At 34.3% G+C, this 16,769-nt stretch overlaps 1 protein-coding gene across 10 annotated transcripts in view; it reads left to right on the top strand.

Moving 5' to 3' along the window:
* Positions 1-10,999, top strand: part of LOC114343065 (uncharacterized) — a 618,263-nt gene extending 607,264 nt beyond the window's left edge. For all 10 annotated transcript variants that reach the window (XM_050651573.1, XM_050651571.1, XM_050651566.1 and 7 more), the window contains one exon: positions 6,655-10,999. In XM_050651573.1, the coding sequence (XP_050507530.1) occupies positions 6,655-6,695 (41 nt within the window). In that variant the 3' untranslated portion in view covers positions 6,696-10,999. The remainder of the gene's footprint in view (positions 1-6,654) is intronic.
* The last annotated feature ends 5,770 nt before the right edge of the window (positions 11,000-16,769 follow it).

Here is a 16,769-nt window from a genome sequence, read left to right as displayed (position 1 = left end):
AATACAGTGATGAGCGTGCTAATAACCGGCAAAATAACGCAAAAGATGGAAAACACACACACATATATATATATATATATATATATATATATATATATATATATATATATATATATATATATATATTCGTATGAACTTTATACATTGCAGTTTTTACGTAAAAAAAGACAATAACAATAATAAATAAAAAAGAAATCACAAACATATAACATATAAAATTAAAAATTATTAAACTAAAGTCGAAGGTTACATCCTCGAAGCCACTCTCTTGCCTTGGGAGTGAGTTGGTGGATTTCTTGAAGACTGCCAAAGAACTTGGTGGTTGGGCACTCGAAGACGATGTGGTTAATTGTTTGTTCAGCAGCGCTGCATTTGTCACATTCCGGACTGGCATTTATACCCCATTGATTTAGCGATTTGTTACAAATCCCATGACCTACTCGTATTCTATTTAGGTTGCACCATTCACGACGAGGAAGAGAAAAGCCGTCTGGTTTAATTGTGGGCTTTTCTATCAGATTGGAATTTCTGATGTCTGGATTCCATTCGCCCATCCAGTGCTCTTCCGTAGTGAAATCAGCCAATCTTGTAGCAGTTCTAGTAGGTGGATGTCTGGATTTCAGTCTTAACTGCCTTTGGTGTAGTTCAGCGATGTCTGTATTTATCGGTAGTGCTGGATTTTGTTGGCATTTTTGCACTAGGGTGTTGAGTGCGGCTAGTCGTCTTGTTGCTGGTGGAGCGATGTTGCTTAAAACTGGAAGCCATTGGGTTGGTGTGGGCTTTATAGTTCACGTTATGTGCCTCATTGTTTGGTTTAACTGGGTATCGATGACTTTTGTGGGATGACTGTTTAGCCAGACAGGAGCGCAATATTCTGCAGTAGGATATACTAGGGACAGCGCGCTCGTTCTGATTACATCTCCATTAGGCCCCCATGATGTATTTGCTAACTTATGGATAATATTATTGCGGGTCTTAATTTTTGCTGAAGTTTTTTCCAAATGCTGTTTGAATGTTAGGGTACGATCTAGAGTTACGCCGAGGTATTTTGGGTTAGAACTGTGCTTTAGAATGGTTCCATCGCATTCTATATTTAGTCTGTAATTTGCCTTGTGGTTGTTAAGATGGAAAGCTCTTACTTCAGTCTTCGATGGGTTTGGTTGTAGGCCCCATTTCTTAAAGTATCTGTTTAGTGTAAGTGTTTAGATCTGCTTCTATGGTGGTTTCGGCGATTTTTATGTCTTCTTCTTGGGCACCTAGCGCCATGTCATCGGCATAAATAAATTTGCGCGAGGTGGTAGTTGGTACATCTGACGTATAAATATTAAAAAGAAGAGGAGACATAACTGACCCTTGTGGCAAGCCATTTTGCAGGTTTCTGAAATTACTATTTTTCCCATTTAGGTGTACTTGGAAAAGTCTGTCACTTAGCATTTGGTTGATCAACCTGTTGAACGAACGGCACGGTACCATCTGGTATATTTTATATAAAAGACCCTCCTTCCACACTGTGTCGTAGGCGCAGGTCAAGTCTATGAAAGCTGCTACTGTTTTAAGTTTCTTTTGGAATCCGTTCTCAATAAATGTTGTTAAGGAGAGGACTTGGTCACCACAGCTTCTTCCCGGCATGAATCCAGCTTGTTCTTGAGGAATATTTGACTTTGTAAAGTAAAATAGTCTCGATTGGATTATCCTCTCGAATATCTTGTAGCAGACGCTTAAAAGAGCGATTGGTCTGTAGCTCTCAGGTAGTGCAGGGTCTTTCCCAGGTTTAGATATTGCGATGATCTTACTCTTTTTGAAGGATTTTGGAAACTTCTGCTTAGTCAAGATTTGATTGTAAAATTCAAGAAGCCACTTACTGGTATTCGGACCAATGTGTTTTATAAATTCAGGATAAATGTTGTCAACTCCTGCGGCTTTACGACATTTAATTAATTTTAGAGCTTCTGCAAGTTCTTCTGGCTCGATGAGCTTCATTATTGGTAGGCTTTCTTGTTGAGCAATTTTGGCTTCTTTTAACTGAGATCGAACTTCTCTTTTATCATCTTTTTCTATTACTGGTTTTGAGAGGTTGGCTATGCGTTTGCCTATGTCTTCCGGTTGTGGGGCTGTAGAGTTTGCTGTAGGTTTGTTTGAGCCAGAGTCTAGTTTCCTTAGAAGGTTCCATGCGGTGCGGCTGCTGTGTGTGAAATTGAGATTTTCTAAAGTTTCCCTCCACCTTGTGGTTCTCGCGGAGTTTAGGGTTTCTAAGAGTTGTTCACCAACTTCAGGATCTCCAGATTTCTCATACTGATCAAGTAGTTCTTTACATTTGTCGTTCCAGCATGGGATGTAGGATTTGGTAACTCCACGTGGAATGTGCTTTTTTGCACACCTAATCACTAGTGATGCGAATCTTTCATAATTTTGAACCTCGGATTTGATATGTCTTATATCACTTTCAAGTTGAAATTTAAACTCTTCCCACCTTGCCTTCCGGAAATTCCATCTTGGCAAAGGGATTGAATTTATAATAGGGATGGTGGTGCCCAAGGTTGTAATTATTGGTCTATGTTGGGATTTAGGAAAGTTATCGAGAACTTCCCTTGTGGCGTTCGTAAAGTCATTTTTTGAGCCCGTTCCGCTGGAAGATATAAACGTGAGATCGGGATTGTATCCCTTTTTCCATCTTGCAGAATGGAAGGTGGGTTTCTGTTTTGCATAGTATAAAAGTTTGAGATGGTGAAACTCAGCCCATTCGGCGATTTTTTCTCCTTGTTGGTTACATTGGTTATATCCCCATGTAGTATGGTGGCTGTTAAAGTCTCCAGTGTATATTGTCGGGTGAGAAAATGTGGGAAGTACGTTTGGTGGCCATCCAGCGTTTGGTGGTTTGTATATATTGACTATAGTTATTTCGTCTACTTTCACAGCAAGTATAAAAATCTCTTGTGTCGAGTTAGAGTGAAATGTGCTGTAATGTTTGATGTCTGCTCTACAATAAGTCGCTATACCATACTGAGCGTGGTTGAGTGAAACTATTAGTGTGTATCCAGGGATTTGGCCACGGTTTTTTAATTGTATGTCGTCTGCAGTATGTGTTTCTTGAACGGTAACCACCTCAATCTTATTCTTTGCCAGAAGCTTGCCAAGATACTCGCTCTTGCTTCGGCTGATGCCTTCGATGTTCAATTGGCATACTCGAACCGTTGGTCCGATTGTCAACTGGCTCTGACAAGAGCCAACATTTGATCGTTTTGTGTTGTTCATTGCAATGTGTTCGCCAGGAGATCTACGAGAGACAGGTCTGGCGGTCCTATTGTTGCTAGTTCATTTAGCGTTACCCAGGGTGCACGTGTACACCCCAAGCTAGTTCGCGTCCGTAGTAGAATACTACATGGAAAACATAATACATTGCGAAACAAAAAGAGATGAAACTAGTGGAGGTGGAAATTATCGTTATAAACGTCTAAAATAACATTAAATTACATAGTTTCCCACCTTTAGACGTATCAGAGGAGTATGACAACTGTCACTGTGACAGTAGAATTTTATAAAATACTCTATTTATTTATGTTTATTTTGCCGGTTATCAGCGTGCTCATCACTGTATAATGTAATGTTAATTTATACGTTTATCTCGATAATTTTCACCGCTACTAGTTTCATCTCTTATTACTTCACAATGTATTATGTTTCCATCTTTTGCGTTATTTTGCCGGTTATTAGCGCGCTGATCACTGTATATAAAATAACAATGGAGTGATTCCCACAGACTGGCTCAAGTCTGTCTTTGTCGCAATACCTAAACAACAAAAAGACTAAGTTTTCACTCTAATGGCATATAAAACAACATAATGCTATTCTACATCCCACCAGAATGAAAACAATGGTAACCTTCTCTGGTTACACCTCCGAGGCTTCTACAATTTGCAAGCCATACGGATGCTGAGACTAAGGAAGATGAGGGAATTCTACAATTTACAGTTCACGTCCCATCTGCTTAGCGCGGTAAAGTTCCAACGAGAATGGTTCCCTTCGTACTCCAATCAGAGTAAATGTAAGTCAAAATGAAAATGGTTATTCATTTTTGACCTAAACAACAATGCTAGATAATACTCAAAATATCGATTAATTAGTCCAATGAGCCACACTCTTAAGATTTTCCTAAGAATACGTCACAACATAATTAGACACAAATGCGAAGATGTCGAAGATACCCAATTTGGTTTTAAAAATGTCATGAGAACCAGTGAGGCAATTTTTGCACTATTACAAAAGTACCATGATCAAAGAAAATATGTATTTGCATACTTCATGGATTTCGAAAAGGCATTCGAAAAAGTAGGTAAAATTAATGCAGATGCCAAAAAATATAGCAAAATGACAGATGCCATTAAAAATTTGTCCTTGAATCACACTGCTATAATGAAAATTGGAGATAACTACACCGGCGAAATCTTCATACAACGAGGAGTCAGACAAGGTTGCATTTTGTCCCTAACATTGTTCAATGATTACTCGGACCAGTTATTTAAAAAGGCACTGGAGATGGAATAAAAATCAACGGGGACTACTAAGTGTAATTAGATACGCGGACGATACAGTAGTTCTGTCAGAAAATATTGAAGATCTCATAATTCTGCTTGATCATATTCACGAAGTAAGAGAGAAAATTGGCATTAAAATAAACTTGAACAAAACCGAATTTTTAGTCTTTAGTCGTAGCCTACAGCCTACATCCCGATACATAACTTCAATTAATTGGAGTCTAAGTTAAAAAAAGTTCACAAAATTACATATTCATGGTACATGTTCATGGTTGGTCATAACGGACCAACTAGATACATAGAAATAAAACTACTTTTATGAAAGTGAAGATATTTCTTGGCAATAATAATCTCAGTTTAGAAAAATGTTTTGGTGATATGTACTTTTGTATGGTGCAGAAGTGTGGACACTAAAAATATCGACCATGAACAGAATTGAAGCATTGGAAATGTGGATTCATGGATAGATGCTGAAGATACCTTGGACAACAAGAGAAACTTATGAGGAAGTACTAAAGAGAGTTTACAAATATAGAAAACTGCTAAAACTGTCAACCCTCTTTTGCCCAATGTATCTCACAAGATACATGACTTTATAATTGATTAGCGAGCGATTTATAATTGATTAATATTGCGAGCTTTCCCAATAGTTCAAACCATGGCTGTTACAATCAGCTGTTCTTTCTCTATACAGTTGGCTATCTTTGTTTGATTTAAAAGGTTTCGAAGTATTAAGTTATGTTGATTTATTTTCTTGTTCTGGGAGTGCTCGCGTTTTTCAAGTCATCAACACAAGTGGTAAATTCAGTTTACTGTTATGTATTATTCTATTACATTTTTTTATAAAAACCTATTCAATTGACTTATTCTTATGTTATTTAAGTTTGATTATTCACAAGTTTTAGGCACTAATACTTTCTGGTTTATTTGCAATATACTTTTATAAAATGTATCTTCCAGTACACATTGGGCAGCATGGTCCTAATTGTGATATTGTGTAGGTGTCCAAGGGAACATCAAAACATTTTCAAATAATTTGTCAATGTCACTTAAAGTTTTTAAACTACACGTTGCTCAAAATTTAGCTAGAAAAAAACGGGGAGACCTGTTAGTTAGACCTCCACCTTCATCTGTTGGAGGGGAACTAAAGTATGATGGTGTAGGACATTTTCCCAATTATGGCGACAAAGGTAGATGCAGAAAGTGACAGAAAGGACAAACTACCGTACATTGTTCAAAGTGTGACATTCCATTAAGATTCTTACCAAAGAAAACTGTTTTTGAATATGATCACATATGATAAAATCATACACTTGTACAATAATAATTATTGTATGTATATACTTAATTTACATTTATTATTTATATTGAATTCTTAAAATATTTTTTTTTAATTACACAAATAGTATACAGTAAAATTTTGTTATTTGTAATCATTTTTCCACCATGTAATAATGGTTTGTCGTGCCCAATATATCTCTTAGGATACCGCTTCCAAGATCTATCTGTCCAATGTATCTCAGAAGATACACATTTTTAACGCCTTTTTTGGGGGCGGAAATAATTTTAAATGTGATTTTTGCTTAAACACCCTAAAACCCTAAAACAATAAAATGCTAACAGGAAATTATCATCGGTTGAGGATTTCTTCGTTTGGGCAAAAGAGGGTTAAACACCGAAAAATGTCTTATCTGGGACATATAGTGAGGGGAAATCGATATACAACGTAATGCCCTCTACAACGTAACCTTAAATGCAAAATAGAGGGCCGTAAAAGTGTAGGCAGAAAACAAATTTCAAAATGCTTGGTTAAAAAATATTCGTGAATGGACTCAGATATCCAAAGGACAATTATTACATGTTTACAGAAGATCGAGAAGCCTTCGCAATGGTAATCGCCAACGTCGAATAATTCTGACATGGCACGTGAAGAAGAAGAAGTTGACACTCTGGCACGGTGCTACCAAGTCAGTTGAACGCTTATTATTCTCTTTTTAACCAAATATGTCCAAAAAAGGAACTTATTTTATTTAGTGTATTTTTTTCATTTTTAGCATGAACTAGATTTTATCGTTACATATATTTTATTAAGTAATGATAATAATGTTTGTTTTTTTTTTAGTTTCTGATGTTGAAAATAAACGGAAAAAAGAGGTAAAGTGACAGTATGAGAGCGGCTGCTTGGAAGGCAGCCACCTTAATCTCCATCACGTACAACATCAGCAACATGAAGAAGGAGAAATGAACGTATACCAGTACCCACTGTACCGCCCTTATTTGTGCGATCTGTCGTCGTCATCGTCATCATCGATAACGTCATCTTCGTCAGAAAGCCAAGATGAGGACGACAGTTACAGTAGCGAGGAGGAGTCAGATCAGTAAAATTCTCTCCTTACCTCTAAAACTGTACAGATTGTGATATGCTACCTTAGTCTGGTCTATAAGGACAATAATAATCATGTAGGTTCTACAGTTGTTGACTAACTTAATTGCGAATTCGAAAATATTTGTAAGTAAATCAATATCGTGGCAGATATTTTACGTTATGGTAAGTGTTACTGCAATATATTTTAATACACCAATTGATTGCAATTTGTAATATAATAATTAATTTTTGAGATTTTTCTTTTCTCTTAGTTTTTGCATTGTATTTTTTAATTAAATAGATCGGTATTTCTTCTGATATAATAATTTATCGATTTAACTACACAATAAATCTAATTCTGACGTGGAGTCTTTTTTCTTTTTTGTTGTAATCGATGTATTACTATTATTCACGTAAATAACGCGAATAATAGTTAAGAGAATGGAAAGAAAGTTAGAGACTTATCAACCAAGAGAACAGGCAGAATTCCAAAAAAGTTACGGAACAAATGACTATCTACAAAGTATAAAAACCCTAATAGAGAAAATAGTGGAATACAATAAACCTCTAGTTCTAGTTTTTATCGATTTTCATAAAGCCTTTGACACAGTTGAGCTTAGCAAAATATTACAGGCGATTAAAGAATGCAGGCTAGATTATAGGTATACAAAATTATTACACAAAATATACTTACAGGCAACAACCACTGTCAAATTACATACTAACAGTAATCGCATAAAAATAGAACGGGGGTTAGACAATGAGACCCAATGTCACCTAAACTTTTTAATACGGTCTTAGAACATGCTTTCAAGAGTTTGGATTGGATGATAAAGGGAATAAAAATAGATGGAGAATACCTAAACAACTTACGCTTCGCCGATGATATACTCGTAGTAGCTGAGGATCTAGGTATGGCAAGAGAGATGGTACAAGAACTCGTTGTGGCTACAGAAAATGTAGGTTTAAATATAAACATCTTGAAAACAAAAATAATGACACATTTGGTACCCAACCAGAACATCAGTATTGTTGGGAAGGAAATAGAACTCGTACATAGATATAAATACCTGGGATATGAAATTACGATTGGCAGGGATAACCAGACTCATGAACTGAAGAGAAGAATAGGTCTTGGGTTGGCAGCATTTTAAAAACTGAGAGAAACTTTTAAAAGTGAGTTGCCCACATGCCTAAAAAGAAAGGTATTTGATCAGTGCGTCCTCCCAGTCTTGACGTACGGATCAGAAACACTTACCCTAACTAAAGCCTCGGCTACCAAACTAAGAGTCACGCAGAGAAGAATCGAGCGGTCAAGGTTAGGAATAACTCTGCGAGACAAAATCAGAAACGAAGAAATCGGGAGAAGAACAAAGGTGACTGACGTCATCGAGAGGATAGCCAGGTTGAAGTGGAGATGGGCAGGGCACATAGCCAGAATGACAGATGGGCGATGGACGAAGAGGTTATTGGAATGGAGGCCAAGAGAAGACAAGAGAAGCGTCGGTCAACCGCCTACAAGATGGACTGACGACTTAAGAAATGTAAATAAAAACTGGATGAGAACGGCGCAGGATAGATGGAAACGAGGCCTATCCTCGTGGGTCTAACGAGTGGAGGAGGCCTATGTTCAGCAGTAGACTTTTGAGGCTGGATGATGTGATGTGATGTATTACATGGTTGCTATAGTTACTTGATGTGCCCACCTTTGGTTGTTCGAATACAAAAAACAGGGATGTAACAGGCGCTATGTTGCCGCACTGCACTGGTTTTCTTGGTAATGTCTATTTGGTAGAAAAGTTCTAACAATTATCTGACCAACCGGAAAATTTTGTGAATTAAATATGACATGAGCTACCTTGTGTTATATTTACAGACTAAATAGTGTCACGGTCCTTTATAAATTAAGACAATCCCTTTTAGTCCTTCTTCCACATTTAATACGGCTATTCATACACAAAACAAATCAAAATGAAATCTAGAAAAGAAAAAAATATAAAATACAGTTTATCCCAAACCCTTTTTTTCAGTGCGTTATAGTTTGTCGAATTCGTTCTAAAGTCGACTTTACATTACATGATTTATCATGTAATTTGTCATATGATTTGGTCATGGAGTGAAATTTACATGTTTACACTGTGTGATTTGTCATATGATTTTGCATTGTTTATACGGCTCGTTTTGTCATAAGCATTGTCATGCGGCTCGTCATGGGAAAAATCATATGACAAATCACATGATAAATCATGTAGTGTAAAGTCGACTTAACGCATTAGGCTCAAAGTGACAGAAAAAACGTACGTCCGTGATTAATATACATAGAACTTCGAAAAGTATGTATTCGTTGAAGGGTTTTTCCATATTAAAGCTACTTATACTTATAGATGTATAATTGGTTGACAATTACAATAATCTAAATATATAACCAATCCATGATACGAATAAAGATAATTTGAAACAACAGTACCTAATCTATCGTGAAAGTACTTTCACAATATTAACGTATAAAATGGCCATTGTAATTCTAGGTTAGAAATTTGTCAACGACGTAAATATAAATATTTTATGTCATTGGTATATTCGGACATTGTGTAGTGAACTTGTCTATATTTACTTCATTGTCTATATTTATTTATTTATTTTTTCCTTAAAATATTTTAAATATTAATATTCTGGAAAAAATATTTATATAAATAATATACAGTGATGAGCGCGCTAATAACCGGTAAAATGGCGCAAAAGATGGAAAACATAATACATTGCGAAACAAAAAGAGATGAAACTAGTGGAGGTGGAAATGATAGTTATAAACGTATAAATTAACATTACATTACATGGTTTCCCACCTTTAGACGTCTGTGACAAGAGTATTTTATAAAATTCTACTGTCATAGTGACAGTTGTCATACTCCTCTGATACGTCTAAAGGTGAGAAACTATATAATGTAATGTTAATTTATACTTTTATAACGATCATTTCCATCTCCACTAGTTTCATCTCTTTTTGTTTCGCAATGTATTATGTTTTCCATCTTTTGCGCTATTTTGCCGGTTATTAGCGCGCTCAGCACTGTATATAACATTTATATAAACAAAAATATAAATATTCTGACAACTGTCAGATTTAACTAAAATGCCATGCAGTGATTCGCGATATTTTTAAAATCTTATATGACCTCAAAATTAATGACACTGAAAAAAGGGTTTGAGATCAACTGTAAATACATTGTTGCCCAACAGCACACTTGAAATTTTATTGGTTTCTTCTTGTATACAGTTTCCTTCCCCATTTACACATACCTCTAGTCGGCATAATTTATTTCTTCTTTTGTTTCATTTCGTTTTTACTTTATCTTCTTGAATATTTATTTTTTCTGTCACTGTAATATCGCTCAATTTACATGTTATTGCGCATCGAACCATAATTTCGATAATTGTGAAAATTACTCAAATTACTGTCTTTTTTTTTGCTAAATAAGGTTTTATAAATCTCATTTCGATAGGTTGCATTATTGAAAAGGTTTTTTTTTATTTCTTATCGTTGATGTCCTTGTAGTACAATGCATGTATCTTTTACTACCACTACTACTACTAGCAATACTTTTAAAATTTAATTATTTAAATATGCTAATTGTTGTGTTGTCGATGCTTTTATATAAAAGGATAGCGTATTTCGATTTATTATGACACCGATATGATTACTTACAAATACTTTAAAATCTTTTATACAATTTAAGTCACACTCAAAAAACCGAAAGTTCAAATTTATTAGCCTCCTTACTGACCTTGCTAAACAAACTAAATAGAATTGTACATAGATAGCAAATTTATTGTATATATATTATATACAAAATGCATAGTTCTTACACAAGCAGAGGTGTACATTGTAAATGTGTTATTTTCCATACAAGCTACGGCATAAAATAATATATATTATATATTATAAAAACTATTTTACTTTTGTTTACTGCGATTTTACGTAGGGTGACACGAAATAAATGTGCGTGTGCGCTGACTTTATATTCAAGGATAATAAATTGAATTTTGGAAATCCTGTAAATATTAGAAGCATGATTAAAAAAATAACATTAATTACAAAATATATTACCAATAATTATTCATTTTTTTAAATAAAATGACATTTTAATAATAGCTAACGAACGCCGATTTTATATTCACCTTAGACAAAATAAAAAACTATTTAAGGTGCCACTACTTTTTGAAAATATGTTGATATATGTATTGTCATTTACCAGATATATGATCCTAGTTTTTTATTAAACGTTTTGAATTCAATATATTCCTAATCTTTATCTTTCGTACGATATAATATAATTTGTGTTAAATCATGTTCATTAAAATTGTATCAGTCAATGCTGTGTTCACAATTTTAATTGAATTCGCCCTACTTTTTTCAGGCATTAAACATATCCGTATATTTATATTTTATTGGTTTCTTTATTTATCTTCTTACGGTGCCTCTCTGTTCCGGATGTTGGCGATCAGCATGGCTATCCTAAGTTTGATTGTTACTATTCGGAATAGTCCGGTTATAGATGTATTGAAACACTTTCTCAAGTTTTGAAGCCAAGATATTCTTCATCCTGGTCCACCCTTTCCAAATACCTTGCCCCAAAGAATGAGTTGTATCAAGCCATATATCTGTTCATTCCTCATAACATGGTCAAGATAGTCTAGTTTGTGCTCTTTGATTGGGTTAATCTCGCATTTGTTGCCCATTCTATGTAGGGCCTCAACATTAGTCACACGATCCACCCATGAAGTTCTTAAAATGTGTGTTAGTGCAGTCACTGAAGGTTTTCACCTCCGATTTCGTTAAACCTTCATCGATTTTCATGAAAATTGGTGAGTAGTTAGCGGATACCACAAGGAACAAAGGTGACATGATGCCAACTTGCGCTTTTACTGTGGGGTGGATGCCACCCCAGCGGCGGCTCGTGGGTCAATCTTCAGGGGGGTCATTTTGGTTTGAAAACTTCAAACTGTTGATTTTTTAAAGTATTTAAAAGATCTTTTAGCATTTATATTTTAGATAAAAAATACAGACTTAGATAAAACTCAATACTATTTACCCTAGTTTTCCGAAAATTAAATTTGTCTTTTTTTAGAGTAAATCTTTTAAAAAATATAGGAAAAATGGTATGAACAGGTTATTGACTGATATATAGATAGGAATATTTATAGTATAATAAATTGTAAATTTATTAAAACGAAACTTACTTTAAATATTTTTATATTTTAAGTCAATTCTTCTATCCTTTAGTTCTGCAAAATAGTCTATGACCTTCTCATTGAAATTTGGAATGCTCTTGACAAGCGTTTTCTCGATGCTCAGCATAGACAAGGCACTAAGTCTAGGTTGTCCCATCGTATTACGCAGGAATGTTTTTACTCTTTTTAAAGTAGAAAAACATCTCTCACTTTCCACGGTTGTCATAGGGAGTGTGCACAAAATATTTAATAACTTCACTGCTTCAGAAAATGTTTCAGACAAATTCATGTTAATAAAAAGCTGAAGTATGGCTACTGCACCAGCACTATTGCGAAAATCCTCACGACAATATAAGACTTCAAGTTCCGATTTTAGTTTGGAAATATTCACTGTGGGATAATTAGCCGTCACCATTTTTAAAATATTTTGCGGAAAGTTGGTAGTGTATGCTTCAAATTTCTCTATGTAGAATAACTGTGAAATCATGAGATGATCATTGAAACTAAACCTGTGATTTATTTCAGATATAATAATATCACAAATTTCAAGTGCAGTTCGTCGCTTTGGATCCTCTGCAGTAGTTTTTCTTTTTTTTGCTGTTGATGTGCTTGGTACTTCTGATTCCAAAATAGTATTTCTAATTATTTGGATATTGTTGTTAAAAGACAGGATACAATTTTTGACAGATATAACATCAATGTCTCGCATTTGCAATTGTTTAAACAATATATCAACATGGGGCATTATTTTATGGAAAAAATTTAACCAAAATAAAAAATGCTCATCTTCCAAATGTCTTTTTAAACCAGTTGCTTGATTTATATTGTTACCATCTTGCTCCTCATCAATAATTTCCTCTAAGCAAGATTTTAAATCATCTTTATAAGTGTATACAATTTCAACACATTTTGTATTGAAAGCCCATCGAGTAGGCGCAGCTTTAGGTAGCCTTACTTTAACCACTCTATCCAGAACCATCGTACGTTTTGGAGATCGGCCGAAAAAGGACGAAAATCCGTGTAAATTTGCAAAAAATATTTTTATCGGTTTGTGTTGACTCGCCGCTTTTTGGAGGATAAGATTAAATTGATGGGCATAGCAGTGAATGAAGTGTGCATTTGGGTATATTTCTTTAATTTTTGTTTGTACTCCTCCCAGTTTACCGCTCATGACTGATGCACCATCGTAACTTTGGGCAATCAATTTTTCAGGTGCTTCATTAATTTTTAATAATTGAAGTTCTTCCAATATTACATTAGTTAAATGTTGTGCTGTAGTACCTAGGGGGTTAACAAATTTCCAAAATCTTTCATGTACAATACCAGTTAATACATATCGCAATATGATAATCATCTGCGTTTTATTGGAGCTGTCTGTGGTCTCATCTACTTGAATGGCCACAAAATTTGTCTGGCCAATCTCCTTCATGATATGAGTATGCACAATGGCTAACATTGATTCTAAAATATCGTTCTGAATTGTTTTCGATGTTCCTTTAAATACTGTACTTTTTTCAATGTGTTCTTTAAACATTAAATCCAGTTCAGAAACAAAATCGATAAGGCCCAGAAAAATTCCACGATTATTGGAGCTGTCACTTTCGTCATGACCGCGCAATGCAATTTCGAAAACTCCACAAAATTTTACACAGTCGATTAGTTTGTTTAAAATATACCTATTTTTAGATACCAATTCATTAAAGTCATGCACAGATTTACGATATACACTATCAAGTTGCTGTCTTATGTTAACACGTCCTAAACTTGCGTAACTCATTGATGAATTTATATGAGTAGTTGAAGAGGCATGTTTTGTAATTTTCACTTTTAAATGCTTAATGTCAGTTACTCCATTTTTCGCCCATACAGCGTCATTCGAAAACAGTAAACACGGATAGCAAAAAAATGCATTTCTCACACTGCAGCCACAAATCCAATCACACAAATTGTACATTGATTCTTTAAAATATCTTTGAATGTCCTTACCCCTATCCTTTGTTGTTTGTTTTAAATTCATGTTTGGTTTTGGTCGACCACTTTCTTTTTTCTCAAGCCGCCGTTCATAATTTAGTGTTCCAGCAGATTTTAAGGCAATTATTTCGTCAACAACACTCATCTTGTTTTTGTTACAATCACAAAAAAATCCAACAAAACAAAATAAATTACGCAAATACGCCGCGATCGATATAGACCTGCCGTGAAGTGCGGTCAGCAGACGGTAACTAACTAAACGTGAGGCCGTCGACTCTACTAGAGGTATACGACGGAAAGGTCACTCCCACTCTCGCCCACGAAATTGCTATCTGCCGTCTCTTTTCTATTTTACATGCATTTGTCCATAAGCCATAAGAACTGTATATAGACAATTTAAAATACGGCCCAGCCACGGGCTTGTGTATAGCGCGAGGCGCGACGTTATTATATCTATTATATTTGTTTTGCCAATGCAGACTGCTGAAAGAGAATTTTATATTTCAGAGTGAAGTTTTAGATAAAAGATATTTTTAATAAAATTGGTATTTTTATGAGATTATTTTAGGGGGGTCATTGACCAATTGACCCTAAGGAGGAGCCGCGCTTGTGCCACCCCTTCTCGGGGGTAAAAATTATTTTAATAAAAATAGTACCATAAGTCAATAGAGGAAAAAATTCTAAGCAAAATTTATTATATAAAGTTATTAATATAAATCAATACATTTTGAGTTATTAAAGATCAAAAATTGTATTTTTTCCTAAAAAAAATGCATGTTTTAAAGCTGTTTTTCGCGTATAACTCAAAAACTATAAGCTTTTACAAAAAAATAGTCAGTACCAAAATTGAAGATAATAAAAAATTGAATACACTCCTCACTTAAAAATCTGAACTAATGTTAATTCAAAGTGAGATATGGGCAATCAAATGTATATTTTTTTCGTAGAGTACTCAAATCTAAGTATCCAAGCTTCAATAACGGGAAAACGATGCATTTTATAAAATTTATCTTTTAAGTATTTGTCAAAGTCCTTCGGAATACCTATCAAATGAGCTCCAGAAGAAGTTATTAGCATCAAAGTTAAGCAAGTTATGATGAAAATAAGAGAACCCTTTCGAATTTTTTTAGGAAAAAGTGAAAAATAAACCATATGCCATTTCCACAAAAATTAAAATTTATAATAATCCTTACAATAATTTCCTTATATGAGCATAAGTAATTATTTTAATAATTTTGACCGGTTTAGAATGCATAATTTTGAAAAAAAGATATAATTTAAAAAAATCAGAATTTTTAAAATCATCGTAATTTTCACATTCTTTTGATAATAACTCCAAAAATACTCAATATACGTAAAACATGATATATAACCAAATTTTAGTTTTTTCTATATCAAATATTTTACCTTTTTTACTATTTCTGTAGGGTAAAAAATAACTGAGATAGAAACGTTCAAAGCTTAAATTTTGCTGCGCTAACCATATAACGGGTGCCATTTAACCTTTTATTTTTAAAAAATGAAGGGGTTTAAAAGATTAAATTCAACGTGGTTTAACCCTTTCGATGCGGCTCTCTCTCCGGCGATACTCATGCCCCAGTGCGGCTATTTCTGACGTCAAAACGGTCGGCCGCTTTCGCGCTAAATAATGCGACTAAATGATTCTTTATAACGTTGTTTTATATAAACAAAATAATTGGGTAATTATTTATAATTTTTTTTATTTTTTTTTGAAACAAAATAAATTTTACAAAAAAATACAAAAACGCTATTGTTTAGAAAAACTTAGGATAGAAAGATAGATAAAACAAATTAAAAAATTATTGCACATATTTTTGCATTCAAATTCAATGTAAACAAATGTTAACAAAACAAATAAAAACAAAAAAATTATCCATAACAAAAAAACAACAAAATTATCCATAACAAAAGAAAAACAAAATTATCCAAAACAAAAAATAAAACCAAATAGTCATTTGTTATGTAGAACTTACTTTCTAAAAATGTTTGATGGTGTGAAATCTTTCAAAACAATTCACAACACATAAAGGCACATTGCACTCACGGCACATAAAACTTGTTTCTTTTCTTTTTTTGTTTTTGGCACACACAACACATTTTCTTAGTCCAACTTTCCTACTTGTTGTGGGAGGTACATGCGACGGAAAATGCCTACAAGTAAGCCGCAATGGATTGTCGTCGACTGATCTTCGACCTGCTGACGTGCGCATTTTCCCCTTGTGATTTTCTTCCACTATCTGTTGGATGAGTGTCAGTTGAAATTCTGCCAACGAAGTTTTAGTTTTTGCTACTATATTATTCAAAACGTTTGCATTGAGCAGAACCATATCCATAAGGTGAAGGAAAACTTTTTTGTACCATTTCGCAGTTTTTCGGACGCACTCTACTGAACTCAGTAGCATGTCCGTCTTGTCTACTGCACCCATAAACTTATTGTATGCAACAATACACTGGGGTTTTACAATTGTCCTCCCAGTGAGGCGATCTTTTTTACCAGTTTCCATACCGGTGTTGTTATGTAAGCTCGTAAGCATGTATACTTCTCGTTTATCACAATATTTTAGCGACAACAATTTGTCATCACTTCGGAAACTCCATTCTCCTCTCTGAAGCTTTTCTGCCATTTGCGGCATATATTTTCTATTTTT

Source organism: Diabrotica virgifera, chromosome 5 (assembly GCF_917563875.1).
Source record: "Diabrotica virgifera virgifera chromosome 5, PGI_DIABVI_V3a".
Classification (NCBI taxonomy): domain Eukaryota; kingdom Metazoa; phylum Arthropoda; class Insecta; order Coleoptera; family Chrysomelidae; genus Diabrotica; species Diabrotica virgifera.
Note: the sequence above shows the minus strand (reverse complement) of the source record. Positions and strands in the feature narration are given on the sequence as shown.